General features: G+C 35.7%; 1 protein-coding gene across 2 annotated transcripts in view; it reads left to right on the plus strand.

Annotated features, from left to right (window-relative positions):
- Positions 1-13,530, plus strand: part of LOC140145931 (uncharacterized) — a 52,836-nt gene that overhangs the window by 23,853 nt on the left and 15,453 nt on the right. For both annotated transcript variants that reach the window (XM_072167667.1, XM_072167668.1), the window contains exons 2-3: positions 3,140-3,387; positions 6,115-6,232. In XM_072167667.1, the coding sequence (XP_072023768.1) occupies positions 3,223-3,387; positions 6,115-6,232 (283 nt within the window). In that variant the 5' untranslated portion in view covers positions 3,140-3,222. The remainder of the gene's footprint in view (positions 1-3,139; positions 3,388-6,114; positions 6,233-13,530) is intronic.

Below are 13,530 nucleotides of genomic sequence, written 5' to 3' on the forward strand. Positions count from 1 at the left end.
TTTTTGGGATCCCAATTTACAAACCTTAAATGGTCTTGATACATGTTGCGAGCGCAGCGAGAATGAAAATTTGCATATTTAGCGTTTCTGTACCGTTTTCCTAAGCCTTTTTAGCGCGTTTTAATTGAAAGGCACCCCATGAATGTGTGCCAAAAATCGCTTGCCCCCCTCTCGGCTTGCCAAAAATTGCTTGCCCCCCCCCCCCTTGCCCCCCCTCGGCTCGCCAAAAATTGCTTGCCCCCCTAATTTTACACTCCCCCAGGGCTCATAATTATTGCACAGCCCCTTGGGAATTTATTGAGAGAAACTGACCATGTTAGGCAATGAAAAAACCCCATGTTCTACAGGCTGAAGGACCTGTTTAAAAGTAGCATCGTTGTCTGGCCCCCCTTTTTTTTTGCAAATGACCTTATTTAAAAATCAAATCACCAAAATATGTAAATATTTTGAAATACAAAAACCTATTACTGAACATTTCAAAATTCGGGTCAGCATTCATTTGTACAGGAACATTTTCTGGTTTCTCCCAATTCGTTGGCTGTATTCCATAGTGGCGTATAGTGATTTTTGGTCATTTTTTTGAAAATTGGCACATATGTTTTTAATGATGTTCTCTTTCATTTTTGCTAAGTCTCATCAGTCATAATTAGCTAGTTAATTAGTAATTAATTAATTAAATGTGGCGTATAGTTACAAAGTGACATTTTTGTATTCCATAGTGGCGTGTCGACCATACGCCACTTTTTATACACATTTTATAATTATGAAATATCGGCAAAATGAAAAACATCGTATGTCATAGTGGCGTCTGCGTGTCGGACCTATACGCCACTATGGAATACTTAACGACGAAAAGTAACGCCATAGGGATTACACGGCGCACCGAGGTGGCGTCACGGTTAACGTAAGGTTAGGGTATTGCGTTTTGTTCGCTTTCCATAGTGACGTATAGTTTTATTGTCAGTTTGCCAGCAATAGTATGTATTTATTTCTTTTGAAAAATATATAACAATAAAATCTATTTAGTTTACTACAGAAATTTCACATCATTTACAAAATATAATGAATGTCTGATTTACACAACTCGATTTTAAATTGGCATTTCTTCAAACCCGATTTTCTCGAAAAGTTGTTTATTCGCGGCGCCCACTATACGCCACTATGGAATACGGACTGACGAATTTTTTAAAATCTGGGTCGTGGCCTGACAGGTTTTTTTCAGCACCTTATTTACAGATTTTAGAAGATGCACAATCCAGAGGTTGGCTGTTCAAATCCTGTTTCATTTCATTCAAAGTTTTGTTGCTCTTCTCAATTTGTTATTACCCAGGGTTATTATGGGGTCTGTTTCTAAATTGTTTACTAAAATAATGAAAACATGATCCATGTTTATGCCAAAGTAATGTTCCTCAATATTAAGTTTTCGAAGGTGTAGGGCATGACTGTGTTGGTACATGTAGGGTGCACATTAGTGTCATGTGACATGTTATACCTGGATATCACTACAAATAACTTAACTTCAATGAGAAAAAGCTCAAAATCACAGTATGTCCTAAAGTAAGAAAGTTAAATACTCTTTCCTGCATGTATTATTCATTGTATAATGTCTATGGTCTCTCTGTGCCACAGATACCATCCCTTGGCTTGTTGTATCACCATGGTAACTCCTCCAGACAGCCAACTATTCAGTCAAGGAGCACTGTTTAGGTCACTGATACCTACATAATGTACCAAGGTGTGCTACAGACCATAAAAAGTTTGGAGCCAAAAAGGCAATAGAAATTTTTTTACAGGCCTAAATGTATGTTCAGTCGTAGATGCCAGTGGGTTGTAGTAGAAATAAATATACCGTACTGACGCGAGTATAGTCCCACCCCGTTTTTGGGTGAACATTTTTCAAAATTGGGGGGTGGGACTATACTCGAAAAAAAAAAAAAAAAAAAAAAAAAAAAATATTGTTTTTTTTTTTAATTTTTTCGGTTTTGGAGTGTCCCTGGACCTAGACCTAAATGCTAGGATCATTCATGGTTGACCTAAAAAAAAAAAAAAAAAAATTTCAAGATGTTTTGTTATTTTTAATATGAAAATTGATAATTTGTATTCATGTCATGTCATACTTTCAAAATGCATTGAATTTGAATGCATTTTGAAATCATTAATAGAGTATGACATGAATACAAATTATCAATTTTCATATTAAAATAACAAAACATCTTGAATTTTTTTTTTTTTTTTTTTTTTTTTTTTTAGGTCAACCATGAATGATCCTAGCATTAAAGTCTAGATCCTTGAACACTCCAAAGCCGAAAAAATAAATAACAAAAAAATTTTTTTTTTTTTTTTTTTTTTTTTTAATTTCTGAAATTTTCCGAAAGTTTGGGGTGGGACTTTACTCGAAGGTGGGACTATACTCGCGTCAGTACGGTAATATAACATTAATTATGGACAAAACAAATGAAAAACTGCACACACATGTGCATCACTAACCAGATCTGGTCCAATCAGGCTAAATGGTTGGCAATAATGAAACTGAGATACAAGCAAAAATTGAGGAGAAAAAACAATTAAAAAAAAGAAAATGGACATAAAAGGTTCATAACTTCGTAACCAAGTATTCAAGAGACCTGGGGATCAGTAAGTGAGGTACTGAGCAAGTATAGTAATGTGGTAGTAACTCAATTTTCAAAATTTCTGACTTTAGCCCGAGTGGATCAGATTGGGTCACAAATATGTCAAAAACATTACGAACTGTGTGCCCTCCCTTGCCCTCCCTTAGCTATGCCATGTTCCAGAAAATAAAATCAGAAATTCCTGTTACTGGATATTTTCTTATATTAGGGACCGTTCACAAACACCTGTTAGGGAGGGCCTGATGCTAAAAGGGGCCCCTGAAAATAGTTGACCCTCCTAAGGGGGGAGGGCTGAAAAAATGACCACAAATTTTCCTGGGAAAATTGAGTTTATATGCTTTTCTATGGAGTTGACCCATAATTTTTCATGTCGGGGGGCCCTGAAAATTGTGAGGTCTGTAAAGTGGGGGCGGAAAATCTTACAATGAAATTTTTTGCATCAGGCCCCCTAACAAGTGTTTGTGAACGGTCCCTTATATTTTAATTTGTGTTTAATTTGTTTCTTCCAGACTGAACAAAACCTTTGCCACCATGCCTTGATGTAGTTGCAACTCAGCAGTCGCAGTGAAGAGGGCGCTCTCAATACCACGCCATGTCTCTCACATCGTGTTTCTGCACCAGTTGGAACAAGGAGATTGTCAGGGTTCTGGAATTCAGGCATTGTAATCTCACGTTTATACCACAAGAGATCTATGACTATGAAGAAAGTCTTGAGGAGTTGTACCTGGACTCCAATAACATCAAAGAACTGCCAAGGGTGAGATGTAACTTTTATTTTTTGTAAAAATTCTCAATATAGACCCTTTTCCCTGTGATTTCACTTTATCCAGCAAACCCAAAATTTCGACATCATTCGCAAAAGGTTAGGAAAGTTTGCCAAAAAATTGTTTAAATGTCGGATTATATAAAGGGTACGGTATACACAAGGTATAAAACGTTTTCATAATATTCAAAAACAGTTTTGAACACTTACAGCAAAACATTCTTCTAACATAACATTTTAGTGTTGACGAAATATTTGGCAAAAACTGTTTGCAAAACATGTTTTACAAAAACATTCGGATAACATTTAAAAATGTTGTTGCAGTGTGTTTTCATACAAAACGTTTTAAAATACACTTGCATAACCCGACATTTAATGTTATTTTAACGATGGAACCAAACCCAACATAATACCTGTTTAAAGCATTTTAAAAATGTTTTTGTGTTTCCTGGGTGACACAGCACTTCCTTGCTCTGAACGACACACATGTGATGAGCGATATATGTTGTGTTCCCTTCATAAGCACCGGTCTGCGCCGAACAAAGCTGTACATATGTAAGTGGCCAATCTTGTCATCTTGTTTTGATCCTGAAATACAAAAAACGGAAGAAACGTAATGCTATTTGAAAAGTAATCTTTGTTTTATTCTGCTGCACGCGTTGGCCATTACGTGCAGGATGCAATATTTCATGCAACATTGATCAATTTGTTTCAAGTTGATTTAGAAGGTCTTTAGAAAAAAATTGTTTTTGAATAAGGTGTAGGTAATAGGTATTATATTCATTTCATTTGCAATTATTAGTGTTGTTTCTTTTTCTCGTATTGTTTTGATAGTAACCAATTGGTTTCAGGATTTAAAAAAAAATCCACAATCACATCCCTGAGACCAGCATAAAACATTTTACATCACAACATCAAAGCTGATAAGAGTTTTGTTTGTTTGCTAACTTGCTCAAAATAAGGTTAATGGTGTCTTTTAGTCTAAGCATGAAATGCAAAAAGATCTTCCATACATACAGATAAGTTCAAGTGATTCAACCTAATTTCTGCCCAAGCCATACATTTAAAGGGAGATATCTGTACAAAATATTTTGCTTTTTGTTCCACCAAATGATCTGCAATTGATGATAGTTTCAACAACCACTAATAACAAAAACCCGCTAGATTGTATATTGGGTTGATTTGATTAATTTTAATAATATAAGCTCATATTTCATGAAATATTGCAGTCATTATGCAAAGTATGCTCATTATGCTGAAACCATTGTTTTGAAATTCAATAGCATCACCTGCGCATTGTGCAAAGTATGCAATTTAGAAAATAGTATATCAAATGTTGTCTTTATTATTTTAGATTGCATTAACGTTTAAATGTCAAATGCTTCATGGTTTATTATGTTCTTTTGCCAAAATATTTGACTGCTAAGTCCTAGAAACAGCTGCTCAGAAACTGCCTGAAAAGCATTGTAAAACCTATCAAATCTGAGAAGAAAAAATCATGAACATTCCTCAATAAGTTTCTGGAACTGGATGAATTTGATTTTGTGTCTAAATTTGTTAGTCTTTGTCAAAGACTACTCGCGATTGGGGGGGGGGGGCCGTTCACCGCGGCATGCGGCGAGTCGCAAACCGTAATGCCCCATGAATAGCTATAGTATGTCTACCTTGAGTTACCGGCGCTAGCTTTGAAGTTCAGCGTGTTCTGCGTTAGCTTACTTAATGCGTGTACATACTTTTACGTGCACGATCAACGTGCTGCATGTACACGCAAGAAACTACGCTAAGCTTACGCAGCAGTGCCGGTGACTCAAGGTAGATATACAGACTATAGCGAAGCAAGCAGCGATGGTTTCCAAGAGTGAGTGGTTCCCAGTAGTTTATCTCCTACAGGTAATATCTAGGTACACACTGGGGGTCTGTAGCACATACTAAAATTTGTGGGCTGGTACATTTGCAATTTCGTGCTTCCTGGTATCAAAAAGCTGGCTATGCCACTGCTTGGTTACAATTGGTGATACAATCACTACAATAATTGTAACAAGAGAAGATATCTTACACTTCCCACAATGCTTTGCTTCCATTTCAATTTTATGTACCGTACTGATTTGCTATCCAGTGTAATATGGTTCGATGTGAATGGTACATTTACCTCAATGAACAGAACACATCCATAGCTTGCAAATGAAGTTTATTTCATGACTAGATCGACCCATGTTTAGCCAGTCTATTCTCAACGTGGCTGTACAAAGTAATCATGGTAATATACAAGTGTCATTTGATGAACTGATGTGATGTATCTTGTTGCAAAGGATTCTGGGAAGGGTAAGATATCATCTCTGATGGCAACACATTTTGTCGTAATTACATACATTGTGGTACATACATAATTGCTGTTTGTATGAATGACCATATTGTTGTTGCTCAGTCCATGTAAGCCATTCAATACTCAATAAACTAAAACAGGCTAGTGATGACCAAGTGTACTGCATGCAGAGTTATCAATTCAATGATTTGAAAGTGGGACAATCAGACACCCTGAAACTTACTATCGAACTTATAAATAATATTTTGTGAAGAATTGTGCAGTGGGGGATTAATTGCTGTATACTTGAAACAAACAAAATAAAAACAGTTGTTTAGTTAGAGAATTGCGATAACAATAGACTTATTTCAAAAATGTGTCTAACTTCTTGTTAATGTTTTTTATATTTCCTTGATCAGTCATTATTCCATTGTGAGTTCCTCAAGAAGCTTGGAATCAGTGATAATGAGTTGTGTACAATCCCAGTTGCCGTAGCAACTCTTGTTCATCTGGAGGAGCTTGACATCAGTAAAAATGGTAAGATATTTATAATCAAAATCAATTAAGTAAAAAAGCCATGAAAAAAACCCACTCTGTTTTACAGGCCCGACTGACCCAGATTAAAACATTTTCAAAATATGTTTGCAAAACAGTCATCAATTTTTCAAGCTTTTGGTGATATTTTAAGGTCCATCCGCCTGTAATACAGGTTTTTTTTTGTCGCCTAAGTCAGTGATTTAGAAGGGAGATGAACTAGACATAAGAGTCTGACGTCCTTCCCTGAGATCACATAAATATGCACAAACCATTGGAACATGCCTTTTCCATATGTACCCTACTGATCATGATGTATTGGGATATTCCAGTTGAAATCCATACCCCCATGGAAGACATGATCTTAATCTCCCATGCAGGGGGTGTAGATTTCAAATGGAGTCACCCATTTAGGTAACTCCATTAGAAATTCACACTCCCTGTGTGGAAGATTAAGATCATATCTTCCATAGAGGTGTATGGATTTCAAGTGGAATAGCCCATTGTTCCTGAACACAAAAGCCCATTGTCTAAATATGACCTGTGGTAAATTGAATATAGTGGCACATACCAGTATGTACATTTGCACATACCGTTATGTACATTTATGTAAACCACATGTGTTCAGTTCCCAAATATTGTTAAATTGGAAATGTTCACACCATGAACTCTTTAAGGGTAGACGAGGTATTGTTGGTTGAAGCAGCTAAAAAAAAATTCAATTTTCATAATCTAAATCAATATATTATTGAAAAATAAAACTTTGATGTTATGCAAAAATTAATTCTACAAATCATATACTTAGAAAATTTGCTTAATTTATTGTTGTGAATGAGTTATGTATCTTTTACAAAAGTGTTGTTGTTTCAGCCCTCTTTACAACATAACTCATGACCCTTTTGGATACAAAATTGTAGGTCAAGGGACTCTCCAAATCTGTGAATTTTTTTTTGCAAAAACCCCCCCAAACCATGATTTATGCTGTGATTTGCGTATTCTTAGCAGCCCTACTTTTAATAACCACAATACAACTTAATGACCCCCTGAAGTAGTGTGGTCTCTCTTTTTGCTGGGGAATTGAGGGCATTATCCAGGGGCATTCATGGTAATTGTTGCCCTTTCTCTGTCTGTGTGTGTTTTGTGTGCTGTCAACCAAAGATTTCCTGGATACTTTGTGTCAACCATCCATTGTAAATTCAACTTTTAACCCTAACTGGCCTTGAGAAAATTACCTCAAGCAATCATTGCATATGAATGAACTTGTGTAGGATAAGTAGTGACAATTGTTGTCTAATATGTGAACAGTACTTGAATACACTGGAATAATAATATTACAGGCACTTAAATTAAATCGCAATTAATATCACTATGTCATTGTACATTATGTCGTAATTGATTGATCAGGGAAATATGTGATCTTGAATGTTTTGCTTTTTGTCATACAAGGTAGTATTTAATATATCATATTCCTTCCATAAAGCGCCTGTGCCCCTTAAAGGGCTGACCAACAATTTAACAAGCAAAATGTGATATTGTCACGGTGGTATAAGTGCGTTAGTGTCATAGACCAGATTGGGAAGTCCTCTGTTTGTCTATATACACTAGTGCGCTCGCCTTTCGATCACAAGATCGTGGGTTCGAGGCCCGTCAGGACCTGAAGTAACAAGAAGATGGTGCAGGATACTTCTGTGAGCGGTTTGTGACAGAAATCAGCGGTGGTCCCTGGTGTTTCTTAGCACCACATAGATCCATCCATTGGAAAGGTTTTGGGAAAGGTTTTGGAGTTCATAATAATGACTGGCTAAGTCCTGGAAGTACAAGGATGTGCACTCTAAAAGGAGAGGTGAGCTTTGTCACGGAGATAAGTGAGCTAGTGTCATAGACCAGACGGGATAGTCTTCATTTAGTCTCTACACTAGTGCTCTCGTCTTTTAACCACAAGATCATGGGTTCGAGGCCAAGCATGACCGGAAGTGACTGGAAGATGGCGCAGGATACTTCTGTCAGCGCTTTGTGACAATATTAACCACCCATCCAATACTGTCAACATATTTCCAGTACACTTGGCGGGGCTACCTTCTTACTTCCACCAGAAGTTTTCCATTTTACAGAAAACATAAAAAAATCACGGAATTGGAGTAATAAACATAAAAGATGCACAATTAAGCTTCAATATATACCCACCTTAAATATGGACTAATTTGAATGTATTCAGCAAAAGGTCCAATCAAACATATATATCTTTTACTGATAGTTTCTCTAATTCATTTGCTGTTAGGCACTGGGCTAGGCCCTTTAAATAGTACTCTTAAAATCCAGTGAAATGAACTATTTTGCACGGCTCTCTAATATGCAGAAACAGCTGCTGAGGTGCTATTTTGTTTGTTTCCATTTCTAGAAAGGTAACAAAATTTCATAGGAAATGGAACTTTACATTAGAAAACGAAAAATGTGCCACTCTTTTCTTTCATTATTTTTAAAAAGTTAAGAGAATAAGCAAGAACCATAGCCAAAATTGTTCAGGGGTGATTTTTGTCACATTTTGATGAGAATCGGCCAAATAAAATGGGAAAAAACCTATACATGTAATGTATATCATATGGTTGGTTTTTGCAGCACCAACATGAAACAACAAAATCATAGAATTCCATAGACGTGTACAAGCATACAGGTGGCTGTACAAACAAGTATTATTGTAAGACGTACCAATCTATTGTAGTTTTTTTCAGAGGGTGCCTGTTTATTGTGTCTTTCGTCAAATAAACCACTCATTATTATATGCTTGCGGATAGAATTCTTTGGTACAGTGTGTTATTTTTTAGCCATATATTAAGGTGGTATAAGTGCGTTAGTGTCATAGACCAGATGGGTTTTGGTAAAGGTGTTGGAGTTCATAATAATGACTGGCTAAGTCCTAGAAGTACAAGGACGAGGTGAGCTTTGTCACGGAGACAAGTGAGCTAGTGTCATAGACCAGACGGATAGTCTTCATTTGGTCTCTACACTAGTGCTCTCATCTTTTAACCACAAGATCCTGGGTTCGAGGCCAAGCATGACTGGAAGTGACCGGAAGATGGAGCTGATCCTGATACTTCTGTCACCGGTTTGTGACATTATTATGTTTTCAGAATCTTGCTTCCTATACCTCTCCACACAGTTTAAAACGTCAAGAAAATAGCATATTGGATGCATTTCGAATCCAATTTTAGCGCCACCTGGATCCCAATCCCCGTGATTTTTAAAATCGCCGATTTGCCGCCAATTTTAATGCATTGCAAACAGCAACGACCGTATGTGAGACTAGCGAACATAAACGCACTGAATGAGACCATTCATTCATGAACTCGATTTTGTTTATTTTGCTGTCAAACCGGGAGAATTTGATTTTCTACGGACGCGGAAAGAGATGTTTAATTTCATGATTCTAGGCTTGAAAATCAACGTTGTGGTGTACTAAATGCATGTTTCAGCTGGTAAGAAATGAAGAAATTAATGTGGTTTGTTGAAATATCTGTGGAAAGTACAAAAAACTAGCAAAAACCGGTCCTAAACCACTACGTAAAAGGTGCAGAATTCGGCAATCTCACATGCTCGGACATCAAAAATTATCAAATTTTTGACCAAACCAGAGGATTTATACCTGCCAAGTGCCAAATATCACTTTTTGAACTAATTTAAGACTCTGCAAGGTGTGAATGATGTTAGCACAGACACGGTAGGGTTTTAGATAAGCTTATGAAATCTGCAAATATCCACGGCCCAAGTGCACTGTTGCCTTGGCTCTTGCACTGGCTGCAGGCTTGCACTCTGTTTTTGTAGCTTAAGTTACACTTACTTATCAGTTTATTGCCTATCAAATATCATTATAAACACTTTATTACTTCATATTTTTAACCATCATAATTCAATTATATCATTTCAAGAACTTACTAACGACTCGAACGAGTACGTAACTTCATGAGACATAGGATTTTTTCCCATTTTTTTTCCTCTAGTGTTGGTAGGCAATCTCTGGGAAGTGCAGATTAGTAAATAATTTAGTGAAATGTATTTTACAATCGTTATATAGTTACGATGGATTTTTGAGACTTCACGAAGCGCTACGAATCGTCATAAATTTTGGTGAAATGGATCCCCATTGATGTAAGTGTTATGGAAACTTATGGAATTCGAAGTAGGGCCAAAAAGTCCGAAATAGGCGAAAAAAAATTCAATTTTTTTCCCCAATTTTTGTTTTGCTCTAGGCATGTAAGATCAGTCGATTTTGACCCCTCCCCCCAAAAAAAAATCACGAAAAAAAATTTGAATTTTGTATTTTTAATAAAGATTCTGAAAACATAATAATGATAAAATTGATGGTTTTTTCACTCAATGCAAAATTTATTGGTCTCAAGCTATGAGTTTTAAAATATTGGACTCGACTACGCCTCGTCCAATATTTTAAAACTCATAGCTCGACTCAATAAATTTGTGCATTGGGTTCAAACCATCCAATTTTATATCAATATTAACCACCCATCCAATACTGTCAAAATATTTCCAGTACACTTTAGGGGGGGCTACCTTCTTACTTCTACCAGAAGTTTTCCATTTTACAGAAAACATAAAAAAATCACGGAATTGGAGTAAAAAACATAAAAAATGCACAATTAACCAATCTATTGTAGTTTTTTTCAGAGGGTGCCTGTTTATAGTCTCTTTCGTCAAATAAAAACCACTCATTATTATATGCTTGCGGATAGGATTCTTTGGTACGGTGTGTTATTTTTTAGCCATATATTAAGGTTCAGTGCATAAAAATTCCAAATTTGGGAAACAGTCCTACAGGCACATATCATTGCTTTCAGGTGGCAATGTACTCTTGATGTGCAGTGGTGTATCAAGGTACACTTCGGTAAAAAAGTGACATTTTTATGCAATTATTTTTCACACTTTGCCAATTTTATACTGCTTCACTTGTGTTTAAATTTGAAATTTTATGCTACCTGGCATTGACCTTTTTAAAAACAAATGTCAAAAAGAATATGAATTCACAATGTTATTATTTTTGCTTTAACTGCTTGGAATGCAAAAAGTGAAAATGAGTGTAGGACCAAAATAAAGATATTGCAGCTGTAAACTAATGAAGCTATGGGTATGAATGAATTGAATAAATGAAATGGATCCATTTCAATTCCACCTGTCAACATGTTTGTGTATTTCTAGTCTTTAATTTAAAATCAGTTGACTATGATACTACTCATTGTAGAATAATAAAGCACTGAAAATATTGCTCCTTTTACCAAGTATTGCGATTCTAATGGGCAATTCTTTCATTTGACACCACTAGGGGGGTCATATCTTTGCGGCATTTAGAGATATGTCCATTTCAGACCAACAAAACGTTAGTCAGTTAGCTAGTAACATACACTCTTATAGGCTGATACCATTTCATGGTTCAGAAAAAACAAGCCAAGGGATGGTGCTTAAAAGGTATAAGTTAATGAGATTTTTTAAATTGCCTGTTAGAACCCTGGGGTGAGGACTAATTCAAAAAATAGAGCGCAACATCAAACATTGCATGAACTATTCATTTGTAAACCAATTAATTATCAATATGATCAGTGAAGCTGGCAAAAATCAACAAAACAAAGGATAACAATAACAATTATTACTTAGCAACAACATCAGCAGCCATGACAGCAACAACAAGCAAAACAACAATCTTCTAACTACTTGTACAGAATCATCTCAAATTTCTCAAGATAATATGTACACATAAATTTACCTAAATTCTCTATTTTTTAGGCTATTTCTACTTGTTCCTCAGAGTTCACTTTGTTATACATAGGTAAAGAGATAGATGAATAGGACTGACACATAAGGCTGTTACTCCCTACAGCACAGCACTGCTGTCAAGAGTAATCCTGTGATTCACTCACATCAGTTCCTCTCTGAGGATACCAGTAACATCCCTTACTAATATATGATGCATACAAAGGTATGCCAATAGCTGTTGCAGGTGGTGATTGTGCCCATCTCAAAATTTGCAAGGAGAGGGCGATATTGCTAGTCTGTTGCAAGAAAGGCTTATCTGCAATAGCTGCCCTATAGACAATTTGACCATTTCTGCATTCTATGGGACACAATCTGGTACATGGGGGCCAAAGGCGGCACATTTGAAACTGAGATAAAGGTAAAAATATGGAGTAAAAAACAGTTAAATACATAAGAAAATAGACACCAAAAAACATCATAATTTTAGAACCAAGTATGCTAGACCTTTGGTGTTTGCAGTAAATGATAGCATATTGTACACAGGCATTGAGTTTTGCAATGTGACAGGTGTGCTGTAAATCGTACGCCTGGATAACCCGAGGTGTGCTTTTAGGTGTGCTGCAAATCGCACACCTAAATAAACCAAGGTGTGCTTTTTTCAAAACTGGTGTATGACTATGATTTCATTTTCAGCTAAAACTTAGCAATTGTGACAACATACATGTACTTTTTTAAATGGCCATGGTAAAAGCTCTGGGGTAATGAATGGTGTATACTGCATAGATGTCCCTGGACTTTGGACTTATTGCTAGTGTCATTTGTAATTTTTTTTTTAATTAGTTTTTTTTTGGATTTAGAATGTCCCTAGAATGTCCCTGAACTTTAGAATGTCCCTGGAATTTTTTTAATTTAAAAAAAAAAATTACAAAAAGATTTTAAAAAATTATAAATAATTATATTTTATAATTTAAAATAGGCAAATTTGTAAATTATGTTCACATAATAATCTATGAATGATTTTAAAATGCATTTGTTTTGTATGCTTCTTTACTTCATAAATAGGTTGTAATGTGAACATCAATTATAAATTTGCCTATTTTGAACATGAATTTATAATTTTTTAAATCTTTTTGTAATTTTTTTTTCAAGTTTTAAAAAAAAATTAAAAATATTTCAGGGACATTTTTAAGTTCCAGGGACATTCTAAATAAAAATAAAAAACTTAAAAAAAAAAAAAATTTTTTTTTTTTTTATTTTTTTTTTTTAGGTGTGCTAAAAATCGCACCCTTGGCATATTTTCAGGCGTGCGGCGCGTGCGAATCGCACTCGCACGCCTTAAAACTCAATCCCTGTTACATAATGTACATGTATGTATAATGTAATAATTACAGTAACTCAGTTTTCAAAAATGCCTCCTTTGGCCCCCATGGACCAGATTGTGTCACATATTGTGTACACATGAGACCGGGTAGCTAGTGCTAAACCCCTGATATTGAAATTCATTGCTAGTCTGGTGCAAGAAAAGCCTATCTGCAATAGCTGCC

This window comes from Amphiura filiformis, chromosome 2 (genome assembly GCF_039555335.1).
Source record: "Amphiura filiformis chromosome 2, Afil_fr2py, whole genome shotgun sequence".
Classification (NCBI taxonomy): Eukaryota; Metazoa; Echinodermata; class Ophiuroidea; order Amphilepidida; family Amphiuridae; genus Amphiura; species Amphiura filiformis.